Source organism: Pituophis catenifer, unplaced genomic scaffold, assembly GCF_029215685.1.
Source record: "Pituophis catenifer annectens isolate HBS135680 unplaced genomic scaffold, rPitCat1.0.hap2 SCAF_4, whole genome shotgun sequence".
NCBI classification, from domain to species: Eukaryota; Metazoa; Chordata; class Lepidosauria; order Squamata; family Colubridae; genus Pituophis; species Pituophis catenifer.
The window spans coordinates 53,315,774-53,341,534 of record NW_027256884.1 but is presented as its reverse complement, the minus strand read 5'-3'; the positions used below and the strand labels follow the sequence as shown (position 1 = coordinate 53,341,534).

At 39.6% G+C, this 25,761-nt stretch overlaps 1 protein-coding gene across 2 annotated transcripts in view; it reads left to right on the top strand.

Moving 5' to 3' along the window:
• RPS6KA3 (ribosomal protein S6 kinase A3) overlaps window positions 1–25,761 on the top strand; it is a 148,975-nt gene that overhangs the window by 31,561 nt on the left and 91,653 nt on the right. For both annotated transcript variants that reach the window (XM_070943971.1, XM_070943970.1), the window contains exons 6-9: window positions 13,227–13,306; window positions 15,530–15,636; window positions 16,533–16,570; window positions 16,737–16,879. In XM_070943971.1, coding sequence (XP_070800072.1) covers window positions 13,227–13,306; window positions 15,530–15,636; window positions 16,533–16,570; window positions 16,737–16,879 — 368 coding nt within the window. The remainder of the gene's footprint in view (window positions 1–13,226; window positions 13,307–15,529; window positions 15,637–16,532; window positions 16,571–16,736; window positions 16,880–25,761) is intronic.

Below are 25,761 nucleotides of genomic sequence, written 5' to 3'. Positions count from 1 at the left end.
GTTTAGCATATTGCAAATTCATTGCAACTTGATCTGACATTAATATATTAAACTGTCTTAATATTATTAAGGCAATATATCAAAAACAAACAGCGCAAATAATAATCAATGGTGGTTTAACAGATAACTTTAATATAGAAAAAGGAACAAGGCAAGGCTGTCCCTTGTCTCCGTTATTGTTTATTTTGATGCTGGAAAATTTTTTTTTTATTGAAAAGTTTTATAAGAAATACAAACAATTTTCTCCCCCCCACCCTTTCCCCTTCCCCACATAGAAATTGTACATTTTCTTATACATCTTATACATTTTCTTATACATTCTTATACATAAGAAATTCTACATATACATGTTTCCCTTAAAGAAAGCATTAAAATAAGACATTTTAATTACATTCGGAGTTGGTCTTCTTCTCTTTCTCTCCTCATTCCACAACAAACCTTCTTCTTCTCCTCCTTTCTTTCCCTTCTCTCCCTCCTCTTCTCTCCTACTTTCTCCTGCCTCCTCTCCCCCCTCATCCTACTTTCTTTCCCTTTTCTCCACCTCTCTCTTCTTTCCCCCTTCTCACCTTCACTCCTACTCCTGTCCCCTTCCTTTCCCTTCCTTCACTCCTTTCTTCCATTCCTCACCCTCCCTCTCCTCTTCCTACCCCCTCCTCCTCTCTCCTTTCTAACTTCTTTGCTGTGAAATATTTTCCTCCTTTAGTGTCTGAGCAACTCCTATATTCTACTCATAGAATATACTTTCTTCTGCACAACATTTCTCTATTGACCACTTTCCCCCCCCCCATTCCTTATCCCACCCACCCCACCCCACCCTGACTTCCCAGAGCAAAAACAGGGTATAGCATCTAACAAACATATGCTAAAATAAACTAACAAATTATAAAGTTCAAAACTCTCACATGTTCTTTAACTCCCTTGCTCCAATTCATCAACCTCCCTTTTATATATTCTCAAAACCAATTAAATTAAGTTCATTCTTCCTGCTTATAAATTTTTTTTTCCTTGATGTATAATCCGATACTTTAGCAGTCTTACAAACAGTAAAAATCATGAATAAATTTCATTTCTATACCCTCAAACATCATTCTTTTTAAACATTACTCCCTAGTGAAATTATGAGTTTAACATTAATCCTCTTCCTTCAAAGAGAAAAAAGAAAGAGAAAAAGAAAAAAAAAAAGAAAAAAGAATTTTTCATCTTAAAATCTTACACATTTTATCACATATATCTTTTAAAATAATATAGTCTTATGTTAAGTATTTTAAAAATCTCTTGGTACCTTTGAAACACTTGTTTACCAAATATAAATTTCAGAATCTACAGGAGAATATCTTTCAAATTTTCAATTAACCGTCTTAATACCTCTAACTTTTTAGAGAGCAGCCCTTTACTATCCAAAACTAATTATCATTTTGCAATAAAATTCGGAATTTAACATTAATCCTCTTTGCTTCAAAGGGTTAGGCGTCTTAGAAGCTTATACAATTTATCTTATATATCTTTTAAAATAATATAACCTTATGTTAAACATTTTATAAATCTCTTAATACCATTAAAACACATATTTGTCCGATGCCAGTTTCAAAATCCACGGGAAGATATCTTTCTTAATCTTCTCTTCTCTTCTTTCTATATTTTTTCCAATCCTTTTTTTTTTATAAATTCTTTCAACAGCGCCCCCCCCCCCCCCCGTTTTATTTTTGAAACTTTTAAAATGGTGATTTGTGGTTGATGTTTCTGAAATACTTGCTTTCTTCTTGAGGTCGCGTTTTCTAACTTGAAATCCCCAGTTCGTCTCTTCTTGCTTGTATAATCATTCAGTCCATTTCTTTGTCCATATAACCAAAATTTGTTGCCATAAAGATTGTCAGCTTGCAATAAAGAAACTATTTGTTGCTTTTCTGTCATTTGAATGGAAACGTCCACCAAAATCTTTGTTTCAACTGTGCCAGCCAGTCTCTTAATCCTGTCCATCTCCTGATCTTCCAAAAACAAATTCTTCTGAATAATTTCCTGCTGTCCCTTTAACAACTGCTTATATTTTCCCAAGCTGTTTTTTGAAAAAGCCCTTTCAATTGTATTCAACAGGGCTGGAGTAAAAGAGTCTAAAAGTTCTTGAAAAGCCTGGACTGTCACGGCTTGGGAATTTGCTGATTCACCAGCCCTGTTGTCAGCCATATTTCAGCCACTTTGTATTCATCCAGCTATCAGGACAACAATTCAACTCTTTTCCACCCAGTATAAAAACCAGATTTTAGTTAAAGTCAGTACCAAATTCTTTTCCTCAATACCAAATTCTTTCCATGGACGCTTCCCCTTTAAAACTTTCTCTTAGGGTGTAATCCAGTAGCTGTATCACTGTTGCAAACTTTAACAAGCCTTAACAAGCACTTTCCCTGGTAGTTTCCTCCTCCCGCCCTCAGGCGCCATTTTCTGCATTTTAAAACGGAGTTAAAGTGTTACTTGCAAGTTTTCCTTTTGTTTTCTCCTGATTTGCTCTGTCTGCAATCAAAGTAAAGATGTTAAAAGTCCCCCCGTTGATTTTCAGCAGATTTTGGTCACAGCTTCTAGCTCCGCTTTCACGGAGTCGTCCCTGGTCCGGAGCAGCTTGACAGGCTTCTATAGGGAGCCCACACCCTTTGCGCCCCAGGATTTCTCCTAGTGCACTTGGGGGGCTCTACCTCTGCCTGTCGACTCTTCTCTCTCCCCTTTGCCCGGGGAGAGTGTTCCAAGCCTCCAGACAGCTGTTTTTCAGATGTTCTGGGGCTTTTACGGAACCAGGGTTCGGGCGCTCGTAAAAGAGCGTCTTCAAAGCTTGTGGAACCAAGGGAAGTCGACGCTGGAAATTTTATTAAACAAAATACGTGGGACTGATATAATAAAGGGAATTAGAATTAGACGGCATGAATATAAGCTACGAGCATTTGCGGACGACCTGGTGGTTACCTTAGCCCAACCGGTACAATCGATTACAGCCTTGATGGATATAATCTGCTCATATGGACAAGTATCTGGTTTTAAAATAAATACAGCTAAAACAAAGATAATAGCTAAAAATATGGACAGAAGCCAGAAAGAAGAGATAGAAAGGTTAACAGGATTTGAAATAGTTAAAAAGGTTAAATATTTACGGGTTTATATTATGACTGTAAATACGAAATTATATCAACATAATTATGAACCGTTATGACAAAAAATACAGAAAGAGATGGAAAATTGGAAGAAAATGCAACTGTCTTTGCTGGGTAGGATAGCCGCTGTAAAAATGAATATTTTACCAAGATTTTTATTTCTTTTTCAAATGATACTTACACTTAAAAAAGATGAAAATTTGAAGGAATGGCAGAAGGGCATAAAGAAGTTTGTGTGGGCAGGGAAGAAACCACGAGTTAATCAAAAGATAATGCAAGACACCCAAGAAAGAGGTGGTCTTAAAATGCCCAATTTAAGACTGTATTATGAAGCTGCTACCCTCTCAGCAATTACAGATTGGATAAATTTAACTGAGGAAGAGATACTGAATATTGAAGGATATGGTCTGGTCTACGGCTGGCATGCTTATCTATTGTATGACAAGAAAGTAGATAAGACTTTTAAAAGTCACATATTAAGAAATGCTCTACTGCGTGTCTGGAAAAAGTATAAATATAAACTAAAGGATAAGTTACCAATATGGACAGTACCCAGAAACGCGATAGAGAATATATATTTGGAGCGAAAGCAAGATAAGTTTACATATAAGGAACTCCTTTATAAGGAAGGAGTTAGATTATAATTAAAATCTATGGAGCAATTAAGAGAAGAAGGGATTATTAAGACTTGGTTTCAGTATGGTCAGCTGCAGGCCAGATGGAGAGAAGATCAAAAATCTGGTATTTTGCAGCAGGATGAGAATTTGATAAAGCAAATAAGAGATAAAGGTCAAATGCATATTAAAAGGTTGTATAATGTATTAGTGGAAATAGATTCGGAAACAGAGCTAGTCAAGGATTGTATGATAAAATGGGTACAAAACATAGGTGAACCAATAATGTTGGATACATGGGAAAAGATGGGTTAGAAACGTAAGATTCACACAAGCTCAAACCATTTTTACAAAATGTTTTATAGATGACATTTTGACCCAAAAAAACTAGCTTGCATGTATCCAAATTTACAACCCAAGTGTTGGCGATGTGAATGTGAATATTTTCATATATGGTGGACATGTAAAAAAATTAAGGCTTTTTGGATAAAAATATGGTGGATTATTCAAAATATTTTAAGGAAAATTAAATTTACACCACAGTTTTTTTTGTTGGGAATAGTCACGGATTGTACTGTAATAGAGACTAAGTTGGTTTTGAATTTAATAACAGCTGCCAGGTTACTGGTGGCACAGTACTGGAAGAAGGAAGATCCACCTACCATTGAGGAATGGACATTAAAAGTTGTGCATCTGGCAGAGATGGCAAATATTTCCTCATATCTTAAAGATCATTCAAATGAAAGATACATATCAGAATGGAGAAGATGGATTGACTATATACAAAAAAAGTATCCGAACAAGAAGATTCATATAGTTTATGAATGAAATATTTTTGAGTAGTTTATGTTTATAGTTTTTGAGTTATAAGGAGTTAAAGATTTAGGGAGAATATGAATGCAATAATTTGTTAGCATATTTTAGCTTTATGTTTGTGAATGCTATACCCTGTGCCTGTTCTGGGAAGTCTAGGGAGGGGGGGTGGGTGGGAAGGACGGGAGGGAGGGAGAAAGGGTGGGGGGGGAGAAAATGTTTGTATTTCCTATAAAACTTTTCAATTAAAAAAAACATATTAAACTGTCCTTGCAATATTTTATTTTATTATTTTATTTTATTTTATTTTATTTTATTTTATTATTTTATTTTATTTTATTTTATTTTATTTTATTTTATTTTATTTTATTTTATTTTATTTTATTTTATTTTATTTTATTTTATTTTATTTTTTTATTTTATTTTATTTCCAATTTATATACCGCCCTTCTCCCTGAGGACTCAGGGCGGTGTACAGCCAGAATTAAGAACATGAAATACAAATATTAAAAAAACAATTAAAATATATATAAATTTGGCCCAAAAATTAAAAATCACAATCCAATTAAAACATTTAAAAATTTCTTCTTAAGCTAGCCCGGCTTGCTGGAAAAAGTGGGTTTTAAGGGCACGGCGGAAGGCACTGAGGTCTTGGATTCTCCTTATCTCTGGGGGCAACTGATTCCAGAGAGTAGGTGCCCCCACGGAGAAGGCCCTCCCCCTGGGGGTCACCAGCCTACATTGTTTGGCTGATGGCACCCTGAGGAGGCCCTCTCTGTGGGAGCGCATGGGTCGATAGGAGGTCATTGGTAGCAGCAGGCGGTCTCGAAGATAGCTAGGCCCTGTGCCATGGAGCGCTTTAAAGGTGATGACCAACACCTTGAAGCGCACCCGGAAGACCACTGGGAGCCAGTGCAGCTCGCACAGGAGCGGTGTTACATGGGAGCGCCATGCTGCTCCCGTCACTACCCGCGCTGCTGCATTCTGGACCAATTGGAGCCTTCGTAGAGCGCGTTGCAGTAGTCAAGGCGAGAGGTGACGAGGGCGTGAGTGACTGTGCACAAGGAATCCCGATCAAGAAAGGGCCGCAACTGGCGAATCAGGCGAACCTGACAAAAGGTTCCCCTGGTTACAGCCGTCAGATGTTCCTCCAAGGACAGCTGCATATCCAGGAGGACTCCCAGATTGCGAGCCCTTTCTGTGGGTTATTCCCATATTGTGATGGCTTCTTTTATATTCTTGTCATCTGGTTTATCCACTAACGCCTGTTCTTTCTTTTTTATTTCCTCTTCCAATTCCGTACGTTTTTTCCCCTGTCTACGCCTGTTAAGAATTATTCAAATTTATTAAAACTCCTCTCATATATGCTTTACTTGCATCCCATACCATTTTCACAGGTGTACCCTTATGCATATTGAAAACAAAAAATACATTAAATTTTTACATTCTATCACATTTGCCTCATATCGAAACAAGTTTTCATTCAGTCTCCAGGATCTCCTGGACCCCTCCCCAGATTCTAATTCCATCCACACCGGATTATGGTCTGTTAAAGTTTGTGGACATATCTTCGTCTTCTTTACCCTGGAAAAAAAATCATTTGTAATTAGTATAAAATCAATTCTAGAAAAAGATTGGTGCCTATCAGAAAAAAAAGTAAAATCCTGTTCTTTAAAATTCCGTTCACGCCATATATCTCTCAACTCCATATCATCCATCATATCAAAAAAAGATTTAGGCAATTTAGCCCGTGTTTGAACATTTGGCAAAAGAGTCTTTTTATCTTTTGTGGTGTCCAATACACCATTCCAATCACCCATCATTATGCATGATTTGTAATCCATTTATATTATTTTTTTATGCAAAAGTTTATAAAATTTCTCTTGTTGCTGATTGGGAGCGTATACTCCCACTAAAAGTATTTTCTTCCCTTCTATTAATAGTTCAGTCATTATATATCTTCCTTGTGGATCTGCTTCAATTAATTAAGCCATTAAGTCTGTTCTTAGGTATATAACTATACTATTTTTCTTCTCAGGAGCTGATGCAACAAAGTGTTTGCCCAATCTGGCATTCATTAGGTATTTCTGATCACTTGTTCTAATATGTGTTTCTTGCAAGCAAATTACATCATTTTTAAACTGTTTCAAATAATGAAATATTTTCTTTCTCTTTTGTGGTGAGTTTAGGCCATTAACATTCCATGTCAAAAATTTATTTGCCATCCTTGGCCCCTGAAAGCTTATAGAGCACCGACTGGAAGTCCTCCTGGAATTTCCTCTTCGGTCTAGCTCCTCCCACAGCTTCCATATTTGTAGTTACAATTTCTTGGATTGTTATCTGGCTTTGTTGCTTCTTTAGTTCTTGTTCTTTGCGTTTGGTTGCTGCTCGAGTTTGTCTTTGATCCTTGGGGTCTTCCATTTTTTCAAATAAATCCAAAAGTTGAACATCCTCTGAAAGTTGCAAAAATTCTTGTTGAGTGGTCAGAACACCTCCTTGAGCTTGTGCCTGCATAATTTCCTTTTCCCCCTTTCTGACCTCTCCTGGTTCTTTCCTCCTTCTGGCATCTGGAGATGGTGGGTTTCCAGCCTTTAGTATGGTAGTGTAAAAATCTCTTGCCTTCCAAACTGAATTGAGACGATGTCTCTCACCCAAATAATTCATCACTAATCCGGCTGGAGCTTCCCATCTGTACTGTAACTGACGCCTTCTAAGTTCATCAATTAGAAATGCATAGTCCTTTCGAGATCTCAACATTTTTGGGGGAATCTCCTTCATTACTGAAACCTCCTGTCCTGCCACTTGAAATTTCTTCTTATAAGAGACTTGTAAAACTCCGTTTCTTGTTCTCTTTGTGACAAAGTAGATCACAATATCTCTTGGTAATTGTCTCTGTTTGACAATCCATGAATTGACGCGATAAATTTTGTCTATTTGTCAGGCACACTCTGCTTTAGACTCTCCAGTAAACTGAGCAAGGGCTTCTGCAAAAATCTCTCTAAGATTTTCCTGGTTATTTTCTTTCAAGCCTCTGACCCTCACTTCCCATTCCATTGCTCTGTATTGTGTCATTATAAATTCTGCTTCCGCCTTTTCCATCTTGTTTTAAGCCTCTCCTAATTTAGCTTCCACATTCAGATTAAACTGATCAATTTCATCCACCCTTTCTTCCAATGATGTAACATGACCCACCAGTCCCTTAAATGCATCCACAATATCTTCTCTTATTGCATCATTTTGGGTTTAATTGTTTCTTTAATTTCAAGCAGTTCCTCAGACACTCCTTTAATTTTTTTCCTCAAAACGGATTGTATTTTTTTCTTCCAAATCATTAGACAATTCAGTAGACAATTTCTTTTTTTTTAATTGAAAAAGTTTTACAAATACAAATTTTCCCATTTCCCCCCCTTACCCTCCCTAACCCTCCCTAACTCTCCCCTTCTCCCATGACTTCCCCAAGGTGAAATCCAAATCCAAATCATATGTTATCATACTTTACCGCCCTTCTATTCTCCCCCCTGTGTACTATACATTTTTACATGACATTAAACTATTCTACCCCCTATATACTATACATTTCTACACAACATTCAACTAAAAGCTATCTGGTACTTCCTAGTTTGGTATTTATTCTGCACATAACCTATCCATTTCTTCCACTCCCATACATAAGTCTCTTGAGTCTGGTCTTTTAAGTATGCTGATATCTTCACTATTTCTGCAAAACTGGCCACCTTCAAAGTCCATTCTTCAATAGTAGGCAAAACATCCCTTTTCCAATATTGACCAATCAGTAACCTAGCTGCTGTCACCATATACAATATTAATTTTGTTTCACCCATTGAAAAGCCCTTAACTATGCCCAGTAAAAACAATTGAGGAGAAAATTGGAGTTTTTTCTTGAGAACATTTTGCATAACCCACCAAATTTTTATCCAGAAAGCCTTCACTTTCTTGCATGTCCACCATATATGATAATATGTGGCATCCAAACAATCACATCTCCAACATTTTGGTTGAACATTAGGATACATGCATGACAATTTCTTAGGATCTAAATGCCACCTATAAAACATTTTATAAAAATTTTCCCTCAAATTCTGTGACTGCGTAAATTTAACATTCTGAACCCATATTTCTTCCCACGTTTCCATCATAACTGATTCTGCAAAATTTTGCGCCCATTTTATCATACAATCTTTAACCAATTCATTTTCTGAATCTCTTTCTAACAAAACATTATAAACGCTCTTGATATGCATTGGGCCTTTCTCTTTTATCTGTCTAACCAGTTCTTCTTCATGCAACATTAAACCAGTTTTTTGATCTTCTCTCCATCTCAGTTGAAGTTGATTATACTGTTACCAAGTTAAGTTAATCCCTTCTTCCAACAGTGTATTTAATGTCTTTAGTTGCCATCTGCCCCCATCATTAAAAAGTACTTCTTTGTATAAACCCCCCCCCCGAGTGACTTTGAATTTATATTCCATATAATATGACCAAGATCCAACCACAACGGTATTTTGTAATCCCATTTGAACCGGTGCTTCTTCCATACTCTCATCAAGGAGTTTCTAAGCATATGGCTGTTGAATACTTTATCCACTTTATTTTCATAAAATAAATATGCATGCCAACCAAATTCAAGATCATAACTCTCTATATTCAATATTCCAGTCTTTGTCCTTCCAAACCAATCACTTGCTTGTGTCAACGCTGCTGCTTCATAGTACAGTCGTAGGTTTGGAAGTTTAAGACCACCCCTTTCACGAACATCTTGCATAATTTTCAATTTAACTCTTGGCTTTTTCTCATTCCAAACAAACTTATTCACTCCTTTTTGCCATTCCATCAGCTATTTATCACTTTTAAGCACCGGAATCATTTGAAACAAAAATAAAAATCTAGGTAGAACATTCATTTTAACTTCCGCTATTCTTCCAAGTAAAGACAGCTGCAGTTTTTTCCAGGTTTCCATATCCTTTTGTACCTTTCGCCACAACACCTCATAATTGTTTTGGAACAGTTTTATATTTGAATGTGCAACTTGAACTCCTAGATATCTCACCTTTGGTACTATTTCAAAGCCTGCCTTCCTTTCAAGTTCCTTCTTTTGATCTTCTGTCATATTTTTAACTATCATCTTGGTTTTTTTCTGATTGAGTCTAAATCCTGATACCATACCATATTCTTCTATAATGTCTTTCATCTGAATTATTGATTCCATCGGCCGTGCTAGGGTAACAACCAGATCGTCTGCAAATGCCCTTGTTCTGTAATCCTCTTGCCTTATAGCTATTCCATTCAAAGTACTCGAGTCCCGTATTGTATTCAACAAGACTTCTAGAGTTAGAATAAACAACAATGGGGATAACGGACAACCTTGTCTTGTACCTTTTTCTATACTGAAATTTGTAGTTAAACTTCCATTAATGATAATTTGTGCTGTTTGCTCCTGATAAATTGCTGAAACCGCCTGCACGAACTGATCCCCAAAGTCCATCTTTCTTAAAGTCTTTAATAGAAAGTTCCAGTTCACTCGATTAAAGGCCTTCTCCGCATCCAAAAACACCAGCACTGCAGAGATCTGTTTATTCTTCTCAAGATATTCCAATAAATCTATAATTTGCCTCACATTATCCTTCATGTATCTGCCTTCTATAAATCCTGCTTGATCATGATGAATCACCTCTTGAATAACTGGCATTAATAGTAGACAATTTCTTTAAAGCTCCCTGAAGAACTTCTAGTGTCAGTGTTTGTGTATCTGGTGGGGCTAACAAAGACTGCATTTTGGATGTTTGAGCTGGAGAAGTCCCCGCACTTTTAGTCACAACAGTTTTTATTTGCTTCGCAGCCATCTCCAACACTTTCCCACCAGCCACTCAGCAGAACCAACAAGTCTTCTTAATCTCAGTCCTTAATACTTATTATGGCTTATTATGAAATCAATATTAATTTCCAATCCTCAAAATTTCCCAGCAAAGTCTTTTAAAGGTACTGACAGCGTTAACGAGCGTTAATGAGCGTTAACAGGCACTTTCTCTTTTAACTTTCGATTTCACACCCTTAAGCAGCTCAGCGCCATCTTTAACTTTCTCCCATCTCAAACTCCGAAGGAAGTGGTAGTTTATTGGAGTTAAAATTTAGTACTTGCAGTTGTGATTTTTCCTGTCTTGCTCTGCCTGCTTTCAAGTCAATCAATATGAAGTCATTTGGCTCGCAGGGGTGGTCGTGGCGCCTTGTTCTGTTGAAAAACAGATACATCCTGGATCCGGAGCTTTTTCAGGTGCTTGGGGAGCTCTCACCCTCTGCGCCCCAGGATTAATCCTGGGGGTCCTGGGGAGCTTAATTGTTTTTATTATGACTTTTATGAGATTGCTTTCTATGCTTACTGTTGCCAGCTTTATGATTTGCATTTTTGCTTATCTTTTTTGCCTCTGAGATGATTAAGCAAATCATTCAGAAAGTTTCTTTTATTACGCCTTATTTTCCTTAAAACTCAAGTTTACCTAATATTGGAATTAGGGGGTCAGCTGGGCTAAATAAACTGTCATTGCTCTATAGACAGGTTATGGAAATATTTTTTCCAGGGGGCAATGTCCTTCACTATACAAGATAAAACAGGACTCAACAATTTTCAGGGCAGGGGCATAGTTAAGTCAAAAAGTTGCTGTAGACAGCAAGATGGGTGACATATAAATTTATTCAATAAAACTCAGCTCCAAGGCCATAAAATACAGGGCAAAAAATTTGTTATAACAGAGGAGCAGTGGGAAGACAAAGTTTTAAAAGGTTGTGGATACAAAAGGGAACTGTACTGTCACACACTGACAGGGCCAACTTCTTTTTTGTTGTTACTTCATACTAATTTCAGCGAAGATTCTTATTTAATAATGCTGTGCTGTGTATCTGAAGGATTTTAGCCAAATCTGAACCTACCAGCCAAATTAAGCTGGGATGAGATGTATAGATTTACTGTCAAGTCTTGGTTTAAGAAATCCATTACCCTCCTTTCTGATAGGCAAAGCAGAGATTTCCTACAGTGAGCTTCTAAGGCATTGTGTGCAAACGTTTATGAAAATGTATTACAATGTATAGCTTAGTTTAGAGCCAATATCTGGTTAAGGCCTCATGCTAGAAATCCAGAGACTAATTCTAGCCCCAATTTACGCATGAAGCAGCTGAGTGATCTTGAGCCAGTTACTCACTCTTGATCCTTCCTTTCAGAAGCAAGACAGTGGCAAATTATTTCTGGCAATCTTACCAAGATTGCAAGGACTTTTCCAGGCAGTCAGCAGGAGTCAAAAACTGATTCAAAACAAATATATCTTAGTTTAAATATATTCTGAAGATATAGTATCGAGTCTCACTGAAATATTTTCTCTTGTTTTTCAAGCATGGTAAAATGTATCATTATTGCATTCATACAAGATAACAAAATAAACAAAATAAAAATGTAGCATTAATACTACCTGATATATAGTGAGAAGGGAAGGGAAGGGAAGTTGGAAGGGAAGTTGGAAGGTCTTCAACCCCTTCCCAGGCAGGAAACCCTACACCACTTCAGACAAATGGTCATCCAACATCCTAAAAATTTCCAGAGTTGGAGCATTCACAACTTCTGCGGGCAAGTTGCTCCACTGATTAATTGTTCTGTCAGGAAATTTCTCCTTAGTTCTTAGTTGCTTCTCTCCTTGATTAGTTTCCACCCATTGTTTCTTGTTCTACTATCTACAAAACTATCAAAGTCTTGCTCAATATTTTCCATTTACAGGGAGGTTAATATATAACATTTTGCTATTTCCAAGGTCTTTGTATGCCATCCCAATCTGCACAATTGTATCAATGCATAAAAAACCATGAAATAGAATAGACTCATAATATAGAGCAATTTTATTCTTGCCAAGAACAGACCAATGTATTTCTTGCCAAAAATTAAATAATCAAATGCTCTGTATTTTCACTAGATATAATTTGTTTCATAGAAGCATTTCTCTTTTATAAACATTCTTGCTGAGATTCAGCAATTTAGCTTGGAGACATTTTAATCAGAAAGTACTCTTATAGCGCTCTTACAGATACACTAAATTCTACAATAAACGTTTTAGCATTAACAGGCAAGGATTGTACATTTTTAGTGAATTTGAGCTATGAGGTATTTTTTTTATTGATTATTTGAAAATCATAGCCCATGGTGAATGCTGGAGTTTAGCCACTGTATTTTAATACTTCTAAAGAAATTTAATGACCAAGCATGTTGAAACAATAATTTTATAATATGAATACTTCCTATGACAAAGGATTCCTTCCAAGCTAGCTCTAACGGCCATTATGCTTTTTACAGCCCTGAACTGTGGGACTGTGAGACAGTCCCTCACTGTAGGCCTTCCCTAGTTCATAGTTCAGCCTTCTCTAATGGGGTAATTTTCAGGAAGAATTGACAGGATGGTAGCAACATCAGTAGATGCAGTTAGTTACCTGCTGGAGTATAGTAGCAACTTTTAACAAACAGCAGCAGTAGGCACTAAAGATGATGGGTGCTAATGGTGGCATTGTTTTCTAGATATATCCTATGGAGTGTAACAAATAATTAAATAGTTCCTTTCTGTGGCTAGAGATACTGTATGACTTTACTGAAATCAATTGTTTGCTTTTCCCTCAGCTTTTCAAACAGAAGGGAAGTTATATCTTATTTTAGACTTTCTCAGAGGAGGCGATTTATTTACACGCTTATCCAAAGAGGTAAGCAAGATTTATATTGTAATTATAACAGGAGCTTTTTAATAGAGCTTTCATTTTAAATACATAGCTTAACTATGTAGAAATATTTTCCGAATCTTAATTTTTGTTTGTATCATATAGCATTTCTCCTGCATTCTCTATACTTTGAAATAATTCTACTAGCTAATTATGATTATATGTTAGTATGAATTTTAGATGCTTTGTGTTAATGCTTATTTAATAATCACAGTGGCTTTTATAAATTCAGTTATATATCTGAACATTTGTATGCTCCTTTTAATTATGCATGTTATATTTTAAGTTGAGAAATAAACATTCTTACTATCTGTCAGACCTGCTCCAATCTGGTTCCTTAGGAAAGAAAGATATTTGACTCCATTAGATTCAAAACATTCTTTTACTAAGGAAGTTGGTTGCAGTAAAGTCAGGCTAGCCCTAAGGTTTTCCCGCACAAAAAAGATACAGAAAATTTCTCCTTTCTTCCCTGTGACCAGTCTATCACAGGGACTTCGGCAATCGGAGTTTGCCAAGATGATATGAGAACATTGAGATGTTCTGGGCCAGGGGCCGGCAACCCGCAGCTCCAGAACCGCATGCGGCTCTTTGGGCCCTCTGCCGCGGCTCCCTGTCCCATCCCTGGTTGGCCCTGTCCTTTGCCCCTCATTTATTTTTTGGACTCCAGCCTGAAGCGTCAGGAAACGAAAGCTGCCTTATGCGCAAATGTGGCGTGAAGGCAGGTACAGGGCAGCTTTGTTCCTGCACTCTCCTCCCCCCCCCTGAGCTGGGAGCGTGTGCACGTGTGGGGAGACCCTCCTCAAGCGCCAAAGCACAGCAAAGGCATGTGTGGGGTGGGCGGCCGCTCACTTAGGAGGGTCTTAACAGGACGAGGCTTCTCTCCTGCATGATCCAGCCATCACCTTGCCATGTCATCTCCCACCTCCGGCAGCTCTTCGGCCGAGTGCAGAGGGTGCGAACTCCAGCCCAAAGTGGCAGGAAGCGAAGGCTGTCTTACGTGCAAATGTGGCGCGAAGGCAGGGACAGGGCAGCTTCACTCCTGCACTCTCCTCCTCCTCCTCCCACTCTCGTGATGTCCTGGCTGTGGCTGAGCCAGGAGCGTGTGCACGCGTGGGGAGACCCTTAAGCGAGCACCAAAGCTCAGGAAACGTGTCCGCGGGATGGGCAGCGGGTTGCTTAAGGAGAGTCTCCCCATGCATGCACATGTTTCCGGCTCAGCCACAACCGGCCAGGTTGTCATGAGAGTGGGAAGAGGAGGAGAGTGCAGGAGCGAAGCTGCCCTGTACTTGCCTTTGTGCCACATTTGCACGTAAGGCAGCCTTCACTTCCTGCCGCTGGAGTTCGCACCCTCTGCGCTCGGCCGAAGAGCTGCCGGGGGTGGGGGATGAAACCACAAGGTGATAGATGTAGCATTAGTGCAGGAGAGAAGTCGTGTCCTGTTAAGATCCTCCTAAGCGAGAGGCCGCCCACTCCGCGCGTGACTTGGCTGCGCTCTTGTGCTCACTTGAGTGGGGTCTCCCCGTGCATGTGCACACTCCTGGCTCAGCCACAGCCTGCCATGACATCACGAGAAGAGGGGGGAAGGAGGAGGATCGTCGCCCGAAGGGAGAGGGGAAAGAGAGAGAGAGAGACGCACACACACACGTACAGAGAGGGGTGGGAGAGATACACACATAGAGACAGACACAGAGTAATGCACAGAGAGGGGATGAGAGAGAAACAGAGAGAGACACATACAGAGTGATACATAAGAGAGGGGAGGAGAGGGGGAGAGAGAGAGATACAGAGGGAGAGAGGGGGAGATAAGGAGAGGGGGAGAGAGACAGAATGGTTTTGTGGCTGGGTAGATGTGGCAAGGGATCATATGACTGGGTGGGAATGAGTGACATTGAATTGACCGTGCCCACCCAGGTTTTGTGGCTCTGGTGTGCTTTTTTCCTGTGGGAAATGGATCAAAGTGGCTCTTTGAGTGTTTTAAGGTTGCCAACCCCTGTTCTGGGCAATTCACATTCCTTTCTCAAGGTGCATTGACTTGGTGCCTCTGGTACAAACTGTTCCGGGCTTCTCTGTCATTCCCCCCTCCTTATTTCCCATCACATACACAAAATCATATTGCACATTTGTCCACCCTTCCTCCCCCCACCTCCAGCCTTTGATGGCAGGACCTGACAGTACCTTAGTTATGGAAATGTATATTTTTCTTTGTAGGTCATGTTCACAGAAGATGATGTCAAATTTTATTTGGCTGAATTAGCACTCGCTTTAGACCATCTGCATAGTCTTGGGATAATATACAGAGATCTAAAACCAGAAAAGTAAGTTATTCAAATTGGATTCAAGTAGCTGTGTCCATGGAATTATGGTCAAGTAGAAGGGCATGGCAAAAGTTTTTTTTATGTCATAAATATCTGCCCTTTTCTATGTATATAGAAATTACAGAGGGGAATATCATATAGCACAACACTACTTCCATCTTTCTAATAAAAGAAGCAAACACTTGCAGATGCCCATGGCTACATTTATACATTTGATAAATTTATTTATTTATTGTAGAGGCTTATAGGCCATTCCTATCTATACAGGTGTGGTGGCTCAGTGGTTAAAGACACTGAGCTTGTCAGCTGAAAAGATGACAGCTTGGGTTCAATACCTGAGTGTCAAATAATGGGGTGAGCTCCAGCAGTGGGTTTCACATATTCTTACCACCGGTTCGCTGCGCGTGCGCACCTTCCACACATGCGCCTGGCCTCGAAAACATGGCTAAATAGGACGGTATTATGCCAGGGCAGGTGGGCACCCGCAGTCGCTGCTACCGGTTCAGCCGAACCAATCGGAATCAGGTGAATACCACCTCTGGTGAGCTCTCATTACTTACACCAGTCTAGCAATCCTGCCAATCTAGCAGCTTTAAAACATGCAAATACAAGTAGATAAATAGGTACCACTTTGGTGGGAAGGTAACAGTATTCCGTGCCCCTCGGCTTATGGTCATGCTGGCTTCCTGACCACTAAAGTTCTTCAGACAATGCTAGCTTCCTTGGTTAAGAAACGGAGATGAGAACCACTCCCTAGAGTCAAACACAACTGGACTGGGGAAACCTTTATCAATAGAGGATTAACCCTGAAATAACATTTAATACTATTTATAGTTTTCTTTAATTGTTACCAATAAAATTCATATAACCAATTTAAAACTTTATTTTATTTATAGCATACTTCTTGATGAAGAAGGGCATATTAAATTAACAGGTATGTAAGGCAAAATTTACTTTCTATGAATGATTTGTAGACACCTTGCTTTTTGCGTGATAAAACAGAATGTTTGCAAAATACATGCACTTAAAAATAGCCTATTAAAAACTAAATAATTTTCTGGTTAGAAATATGCATAAAAATGTTTTTTTTTTTCTTCCAGATTTTGGCTTAAGCAAAGAATCTATTGATCATGAGAAAAAGGCGTACTCCTTTTGTGGAACAGTGGAATACATGGCCCCAGAAGTAGTTAATCGGCGAGGTCATACACAGAGTGCAGACTGGTGGTCATTTGGTGTGTTAATGGTAGGTTTGTGTCAACTTGCAAAGCTTTCAAGTTGCCATAAGTAGGAGGGAGGGAGAACTGATAAAGCTGATAGATTTCCCTAATTGAAGCTACATTCCATACATGCTTCCTTACCGCAATCAGAAGGAGGGTGTTGGATTTCACAGCCAGCTAAAGTGGTTAATTGGAGAATGTGATTTATGACATGGCCAGGGAGGAGGGGAGAGACAGGGTCATAGAGGAACGTAAATCTACGTGGGATTAGTTCTAACTGCATCTGAATATTGCCAAAATGGTGCTCCTAATAAATGACTGTATTTCTTTTGAAGCTTGGCTCATGGCTCATGAATTAATTAGGGCATCTTTCAGAAACTTCACAGACAGTTAGAACTCCTTTTAAAATCTATCAAGATTACCAGGTTTCCTGAATCCTGGACTCTCCAGTCGCTCCCCAATATCTGGGGTGCTGGGAGGGAAAATCAGGCAACCATGGCCGAAGACGGGCTATCTGAAGAGAGCCTAATTGCAGCCAGAGTGCAGCCTCCCTCAGACATCAAAGCTGAGATGCCTGCTCAAGCGGTGGAAGCAAGAAAAGATGAGTATTGGTGGGAGTTAATCCCTAAAGCAGCTGAGGTTGAATTCCCCCACCACAATGCCCGGGAAAAGGGGAAGCTCCTAAGCGAGCTGGGAAGAGTGGAGTGGAGGTTGGACTGGAAACAAGCCAGGCTCCCAAAGCCCCTGGGGAGTTCCAGAGAGCAGCCGAGGGAGGAATTTGACCGGGCCACCCTTCCCGATGAGGGGCTGTCATGCAGGCCAAAGGAGAGGGGAGGAGCAGTGGATCCCTTTGAAGTGAGGAGAAGCAGACAGGAACACAGCCTCCCTTCTCCACCTATCAGAAGGAGGCTGCAACCAATGTCTGTTCCACGCAGCAGGCAGGCTGCCCAGAGAAGACAAACCCCTCTCTCCTTCCATACCAGAGCTGAGAAGGAGGGCCAGCTACATCAAATGCAAGCGTACAGAGGCCAACAGGGGGGGAGAGGAGCAGTGCTGAATGAACTGCCCCAGTTCAGAGGAAAGTTTGATGGGGACTCAGACCAGCTAGTTCTTTTTTTTTTTTTTTTTATAATACTTTATTGATTTTTTTTTTTACACAAATAAAATATAATAACAATTCTGTTTGACATCGGATTCGCAGTGTTTATACATATATACATGAAAAATTATCTGGTGTCATTTATACTATACATTTCTAATTAATTTCTAATTAATTTCTGTGCCTTTTACTCCTTCCTTAATCTGATTGATTTCTACACCTTTTTCTCCTTCTTTGATTCTATCATTTATCCATTCGTACCATCTTCCCCACACAGTATCATAGTCTGAATTTTCATCATCATTTATCTCATGTGTTAATTTACTTATCTCTGCACACTCTAATATTTTGCTAATTATAAGGTCATCTGGTGGTGGGTCTTTCTTTTTCCAGTATTGAGCATACGCCAGTCTGGCAGCTGTAGCTATGTGTATTAGGAGGTGGACCTTTTCCTTTCCATACCCTTTCTTTGCCATTCCCAGGAGAAATATTTCTGGATTCAAATCGATTTCTTCTTTAATTATGTCTTTCAACCATCTCCGAATTTTGCTCCAGTATCTTTTTGCTTCGGGGCATGTCCACCACATATGAAAGAAGGTGCCCTGACCATGGCCACATTTCCAACAATTTGGGTGTACATTGGGGAACATCTTTGCTAATCTCGCAGGTGCTAAATGCCACCTATGGAGCATTTTATAATGGTTTTCCTTGTATGTGGCTGCTCTAGTTAATTTATAGTTTTTATTCCAGGCTTCTTCCCATTCGTTAAAGTTCAAACTGTGCCCAATGTTGCTCTCCCATGCTCTCAATTGGTTTCTGATTTTATCCTCATCTCTGTCTTCATCTAATAAGTAGTTATATAACTTGGCCAATGCTTTTTTTTCTGGTCCCATCAAAATTTTGTCTAATCCGTTGTTTCCTAGTTCTAAGCCATATTCATCCTTATCTTTCTGGTATCTTGATTTTATTTGTAGGTAAGTCCACCAGTCTAGGGTTATACCTTGGTCTCTCAGGGTATCATTTGATTTGAGGTTTCCCCCTCCGTCGACAATGTCTTTATATCTGCACAGTTTCTCCATTCCCCACCTGTTGGGGTAAATCAATGCCTCTGCCGTTGAGAGCCAATTTGGAACTTTTGAGTAGTATCTCTGCCTAATCCCCGCCCATGTTTGTATTAAGGAATCCCTAATTTTATGCCTGTGGAAGTAGGTTTTATTTTTCTTGTCTTTGTCCCATAGGTACGCATGCCACCCTCTCTGTAAGTCATGGCCTTCTAACGTTAGGATTCTCTTATTCTCCAAAGTGATCCATTCCCTTATCCATATCAGTTTTGCTGCTCTGTAATACGTTTCCCAATTCGGGAGTCCAAATCCTCCCACATTCCTTTTTTCCTGTAAGATTTTGAGTGAGATCCTCGATTTTTTTCCCTCCCAAACGAATTCCCTAATGTTCTTATTTAATTCTAAAAAAAATTTTTTCTCTAAGGTCACTGGTAAGTTTTGATATAGGAATAGCATCTTGGGGAGGATGTTCATCTTAATTGCCGCAATTTTGCCTATAAGTGACAATTTAATCTTTTTCCATCTATCCAAATCTTGTTTTAGTTTATTAATTAATGGGGTATAATTATCTTCTTTTAGAGATGAACACCTTTTGGTTAGCCAGATTCCTAAATATTTTATTTTTGGGACAACCTGTAGGCCCAAAACTCCTTCTATCTCTTTCTTCTGCGTTTCAGTTACATTCTTAATTAGTATTTTGGTTTTGGATTTATTCAATTTAAAGCCAGCCACCTCTCCATATTTACCCAATTCCTCTAATACTTTTTGTCCGGATATTAATGGGTCTTCAAGTATTAGCGCCACATCATCCGCAAAAGCTTGCGTTTTGTAAGTCTCTTTTCTAATCTTTAGGCCTTTGATTTCCTCGTTATTTCTAATCTGTCGTAGCAACACTTCTAGGGCCAGGATGAATAATAACGGTGACAGGGGGCAGCCCTGTCTTACTCCCTTCTTGATTTGGAATGTTCTTGTCCTATCTCCATTTACCAAAATGCTCGCCCTCTGATTGTCATAAATATTCTTTATCATCTTTTCGAAGTTTTGCCCAAATCCCATTGTTTTAATTTGCTTGGTCATAAAATTCCAATTTAAATTGTCAAATGCCTTTTGGGCATCCAAAAAAACTATGGCCAACTGCTTTTCTGGGTGTTCTTCATAATATTCTAAAGTATTTAACACAATTCTCAAATTATCCCTAATTTGTCGCCCCGGGAGAAATCCATTTTGATCTTTATGGATCCAGTTGTTTAATATTTTTTTGGTTCTTTCTGCCATTATACCCATGAATAGTTTGTAATCAGTGTTTAAGAGCGAGATCGGTCTGTAATTTTGGATTTTTTTGGGGTCAGCACCTTCTTTCGGCAGCAGTGTAACATGTGCTTCCCTCCACGAGTCGGGGATTTTGGAGCCCATCAAGACCTCATTGAAAATTTCCATTAATTTGGGTTGTAAAATTTCCTCCAATTTTTTATATATTTCTCCTGGGAATCCGTCTGGGCCTGGTGATTTGTTGTTTTTGAGTTTGGAGAGGGCTTTTTTGAATTCTTCAGTTGTTATCTTTGCATTTAACATCTCCTTCTCTTCCTCCGTTATTTGTGAGAGCTCCGCATTTGCCAGATATTGGTCTATTTTTTCTTCCAAGACCTCCTCTTCCTTATATAGTGCTTCATAATACTCTCTTGCTCTTTCTAATTTTTCTTCTTCTTTATTTAAAAGATTTCCATCAGCGTCTTCTAGTGTCTGAATTGTCCCTTTTTCATTTTCCTTTTTTAATTTATAGGCCAGCCACCTGCCTGATTTGTTGGCGTTCTCAAAGTAGTACTGTTTTGTTCTTTTTATTTTTTGGGCTAGCTCCTCTTGATCTAGGATGTTTAATTTATGTCTCCACATCAGCCAATTTTCTTTTGCTACAGTATCTCCAGGTGTTTTCTGGAGTTTCCTTTCTGCTTCATCTAGATGTTTAATGAGATCTTCCCGGGATTTCCTTTTTAATTTGTTTTTATATGCTGAGTAGGATATTATTACCCCTCTTAGATAGGCCTTCATTGCGTCCCATACTATTTCGCGGGGGGTTCCTTGATTCTCATTTTCTATAAAAAAAGTCTTTATTTCTTCTTTCAATTTTTCTACACACTCTTGGTCGCATAGTAGTTTTGTGTTGAGCCTCCATCTCTGTTGTTTCTTTCTCTTTATGGTTCTCCATTTCATTTCCAGGGGGTTATGATCAGCCCAGATATTTGGGCTAATTTCCGCTGTCTCTATTTCTAACCCCAACGTCCTGGTGACCCAGACCATATCTATTCTCGACCATGACTGTTGCGGATTAGAATAGAATGTATATTGTCTTTCGTTTGGGTGTAAAGTTCACCATATGTCAATTAGGTTCATTTCCTCCACCAAATCGAAAAAGGCTTTTGGTAAAGTTGCCCGTTTATTTTTATTCAATTTATTACTTTTGTGGTCATTGTCTGGGTCTACGATTCCGTTGAAATCGCCTATCATGCAAATTTTATTATATTCCATTTTCCCTAATTGTTCCCGAAGCTTTTGAAAATATTCTCCTTGTTTTTTATTTGGGGCATAAATGCCCACAAGTAGTATTTTAGTGTTTTCTCTCGTAATTTCAACCATGAGGGTTCTTCCCTTTGTGTCATTATATTTCAATTCTGCTTCAATTCCTTTTTTAACATAGATTACTACCCCTCTCTTTCTTTTTTCAGCTAATGAGGTAAATAGATTACCATATTTTTTATACTCCAAACGTTTACCCTCGTCCTTTTTTATATGGACCTCTTGTAAGCAGATTATATCCATATTTTGTTTTGCTAGTTTTGTAAGTGTTAATTTCCTCTTTTTACTATCGTTTAATCCATTAACATTTATTGAGATTAATTTCAAATCATTCATTCTTATTTTCCTTGCTCGGTCTTAGTTCTTGTTTAGTCTTACGGCTCTTACTGGTCTTGCTTTTTTCTCTTTGGTTTCTTCTTCGGTCTTCTTCTCCTCCGCGGTTCCTTCCTCTTCTAAATTTGTCGCCTCTATTTCCTCCTTACTGCTCTGTTCTTCTTCTGCACCCCTTAACTGATCAAGAAAATCTTGTGCTGTGCTCAAGCTATCTATTTTTATTTTTCTCCCCTGCCAGGTGACTAACATCCCCTCTGGCAAGAGCCATCTAAATAATATATTTCTTTTGTTCAATTGCACAGCCAAAAATCTGTAATCCTTTCTCACCTCCCTCACTCTTCTTGGAATCTGTTTTAATATTATCACTTCTTTTCCTCTGTATGTTATTTGTCCGTCCCTCGCCATATTGTATAGGATGTCTTTTACTTTTTTTCTTGCGAATCTGATGTGAACTTCCCTGGGGAGCCTATTCCTCCTCACATAATTTGTTTGAACTCTATAAACATCGTCCAATTCTCTGATGATCTCACGTTTATCTTGTTGAAGTACTTCTGCGATTAGTTCCGCCATCTTCTCTCCCAGATCCTCATCTTTTTCTTCTTCCACATTTTGAAAGCGCAAGAAGAACGACGCCCTGTCCATCTCTAATTGTATTAACGAATCTTCTAATTCCTTGTTTTGCGTTTTCAATGTCTGGTCTACCATATCTAGTTTCTTCTCATTTTGTTCTATTTTTTGCTCCACTTTCTGGATCCTTTGTTCGTTGTTAGAGATTGAGACTTGAATCTCATTCATCTTCTGATCCAGTAGGTGGATATCTGTTTTAAGTTCGGTGTGATTGTTGGACATTTTTTCCTGCATGGCCATCATCGTTTCTTGAATTAATGTCAATGTTGACTGCACTGTTAGTAATGTTGGTGTTGCTATGGCCTTGTCCGTTTTTTGTAGTCCTTCCGTTGACTTTTGGGTAGCCGGAGAGGTCATAGATATAGTAGGGTTTGAGGGGGTCTTTTTTCCTGTTTTCAGGATCGTTGATGACAAGCTCGTCATTTCTTTCAAGATTATTTTTTGTTCCCTGATTATTTTCTCGATATTTCTCCAAATTTTCATACACTGGTTGCCACCTCTTTTTTATATTTCTTCAGAATATGGAGAGAAATTATTTATCAATCAATGTCAATTTATCAATCTATATCACTTCCAAACAGTATCTTCAATGAAATATTAAATCGATATCAATTTATCAATCTATATCACTTCCAGTCAATATTTATGGTTTGTAATTAATTTATAGTTAATTGGTATAATAAATAGTAATTAATTGATAAGAATTTATTTCTGCTTGTTAATAATTAATTCAAGTCCTAATAATTTAAATCAGAGTAACACAATAGCTCCTAGATAAATCTATAATCTATGACTAAAATTCCTATATCTAAATTACTACTTAAAGAAGATTTTATGTTCAAATTCCTATATAGCTGTTTACCAATAAATATATGTAAATATTGTAGTTCTAATATAACAATATGTCAAGTATATGAGAGTATTATCAGTACAAATAGATGTAAATAAATATATGTAAATACACTTAAATAATTAATTAAGTGGGTATAAATCTAATAGACTCTATAAAAATATATCTTGTATATAGGCAGGGATCAGAGCTTAAATACTATAAAGATTTACAATTCTTGTTGATAAAACTATTATTATGCAAGGGATCCAAATGTTATGAAGAGAAGTTTCAGAGGAAAAGGGAAAAAAAAGAGGAGGGGGGAAATATTTCAATTGGGGACAGGCAGAGTTTTTCCAAAATGGTAATATTCTTTCTCACTCAGCCACTGGTCTCCTCCAATCCTTTCTTCTTCCCACGTTTGCTTTGCCACTGTCAAAACTGTCAAAACTCTATGATTAGCCTCGAGGCTAGATTGTCTCTATGCCTGTCCTTTTCAGTTTGCTCTGTCAGGCTTCTTCAATGGCTGCACTTCCTGTTCTCTGGCACAATTAGATAGGGTCCAATCTCCAACTTAGTTGACCTTTCTGCAATCACCAGCAAATGGAAAAAAAGAGTTCTTCTGGATTCTTTTAGTTTCCTTGCTCCCTATGCCCACCGTTCCTCTTCTTGCACAGGTAATCTAGCGTCCTCAGTTTCTTATTCCCAGCGCCGGCTTGTCGGGCTCCGTAGTCATTCAAACTGTTCTCCGATCTCCGTCGCCGCCTTTTTCAGTTTAAGCCCTTCTCGCCCGATTCCGCCGGCCCCTTCCTGATGTACGATCTCACATATGCAGGGAGGACACGTTTCAATCTCGGCACTGCAGCCTCCGATCTTCCTTGCTTCCCATCTAGTTGTCGGCTACCACAGCTTCAGGTCAGCCATTGAAAGGCTGACTTCACACGCGTTGGTTTGACAGAGCTGCCCGATTTAGCGAGAAGTGTTTGCGCTTCACTTTCTCGCTCACCCGGCTCTCTCTTTTGTCCGCGGGGCTCTCCAGGACCCGCGCCCCCGAAGGGATCCCCAAAACGCGGTGACAAACGATGTTGAGGAGTGGCGATCACTCACTCAGCACCATGTCGCTGCAGCTCGCCGACCGGAAGTCCCAGACCAGCTAGTTCTATTCCTCGACTCAGCTGAGATCCACCTAGAATGTTATGGACACCTTTTCCCATCCCCCAGAGCCATGGTGAATACCATTGCAGAGGGGCTAGAGGGGGAAGCAAGGAAATGGCTAGCAGCCCTTCACAAGAGGAGAACCCCCCAACTGCAAGATGCAGATGATTTCCTACGACTGCTAGAGGCCAGATTCGAAGAGGTGGAGGAAGACCTGTATGCAGAAGATGAGCTCAGCTATCTAAAGCAGAGGGGCCGCCCCATTAAAGAGCACATCCGCGAATTTAGGAGAGTCATTGAGAGGCTACCCCCTTTACCAGGATGGTTGCTATGCACTTTTTCAGAACAAGCCTGGACAACCAAATTGCCCAGGTAACCGCTTACTGGGATATCCCAAACCAGCTCTCTGAGTGGTTCCGAGTAGCAATAAAAGTTGACAGTGGATTGCACGCCAACATGAGAAAGCAACCAGACATGAAAGAGGGGGCAACCCAACCTGAAATCGCCCAGCCAATGGGGAACCACAGCACCACGGCAGACCCCAAAATCAGCCCTCCCTCGAAGCCTGCTGAAGTGCTACAGATGTGGGGGGAAGGGCCACATGGCATCTGCGTGCACGACTCCAGCCCCGAAGCCTAGGCCAGAGCCACCAGCAAGGCACAGCTTGAATGAGGCCCCAAACGGGCTACCAATACGTCCCGGAGGGTCCTCCAGGCGGAAGAAGTCCCTCCCCACACGGCCGAAGGGGAACCCCAGGCAAAGATGACCAGTCGCCAGAACCCTATGACAGCAAGGACGAGGGTGAAAACGACCCAATGGTGAGGGGACCAGTCCACCCTTTCGTTTTCCCAATACGCCTCACAGCCCCCAAAAAGGGGACCCAGGAGGCTTTTCAAGCCCTGATAGACTCAGGCTGCACTAGATGCTTGATCAACCTAACCACAGTCCTGAAACTGGGGATCAGAGCAAAAAGACTGACCCACCCAATCCGGTTCGAACAGGTTGATGGGTCCCTAATGGGGGGAGCCTATGCCACTCACCTGACTGAACCAGTGAGGCTAGAGCTAGCGGATCACTGGGAAATAATTCGATTCGTAATAGCCCCTAAAATGACAGATCCAGTCATACTGGGACTCTCCTGGCTAGACAAGTGAGGACCAACCATCTGGTGGCAAGGGGGCCCCAACCCCTCCCACACCAGTGAGCAGAAACACCACCCATGCAGGGAACCCT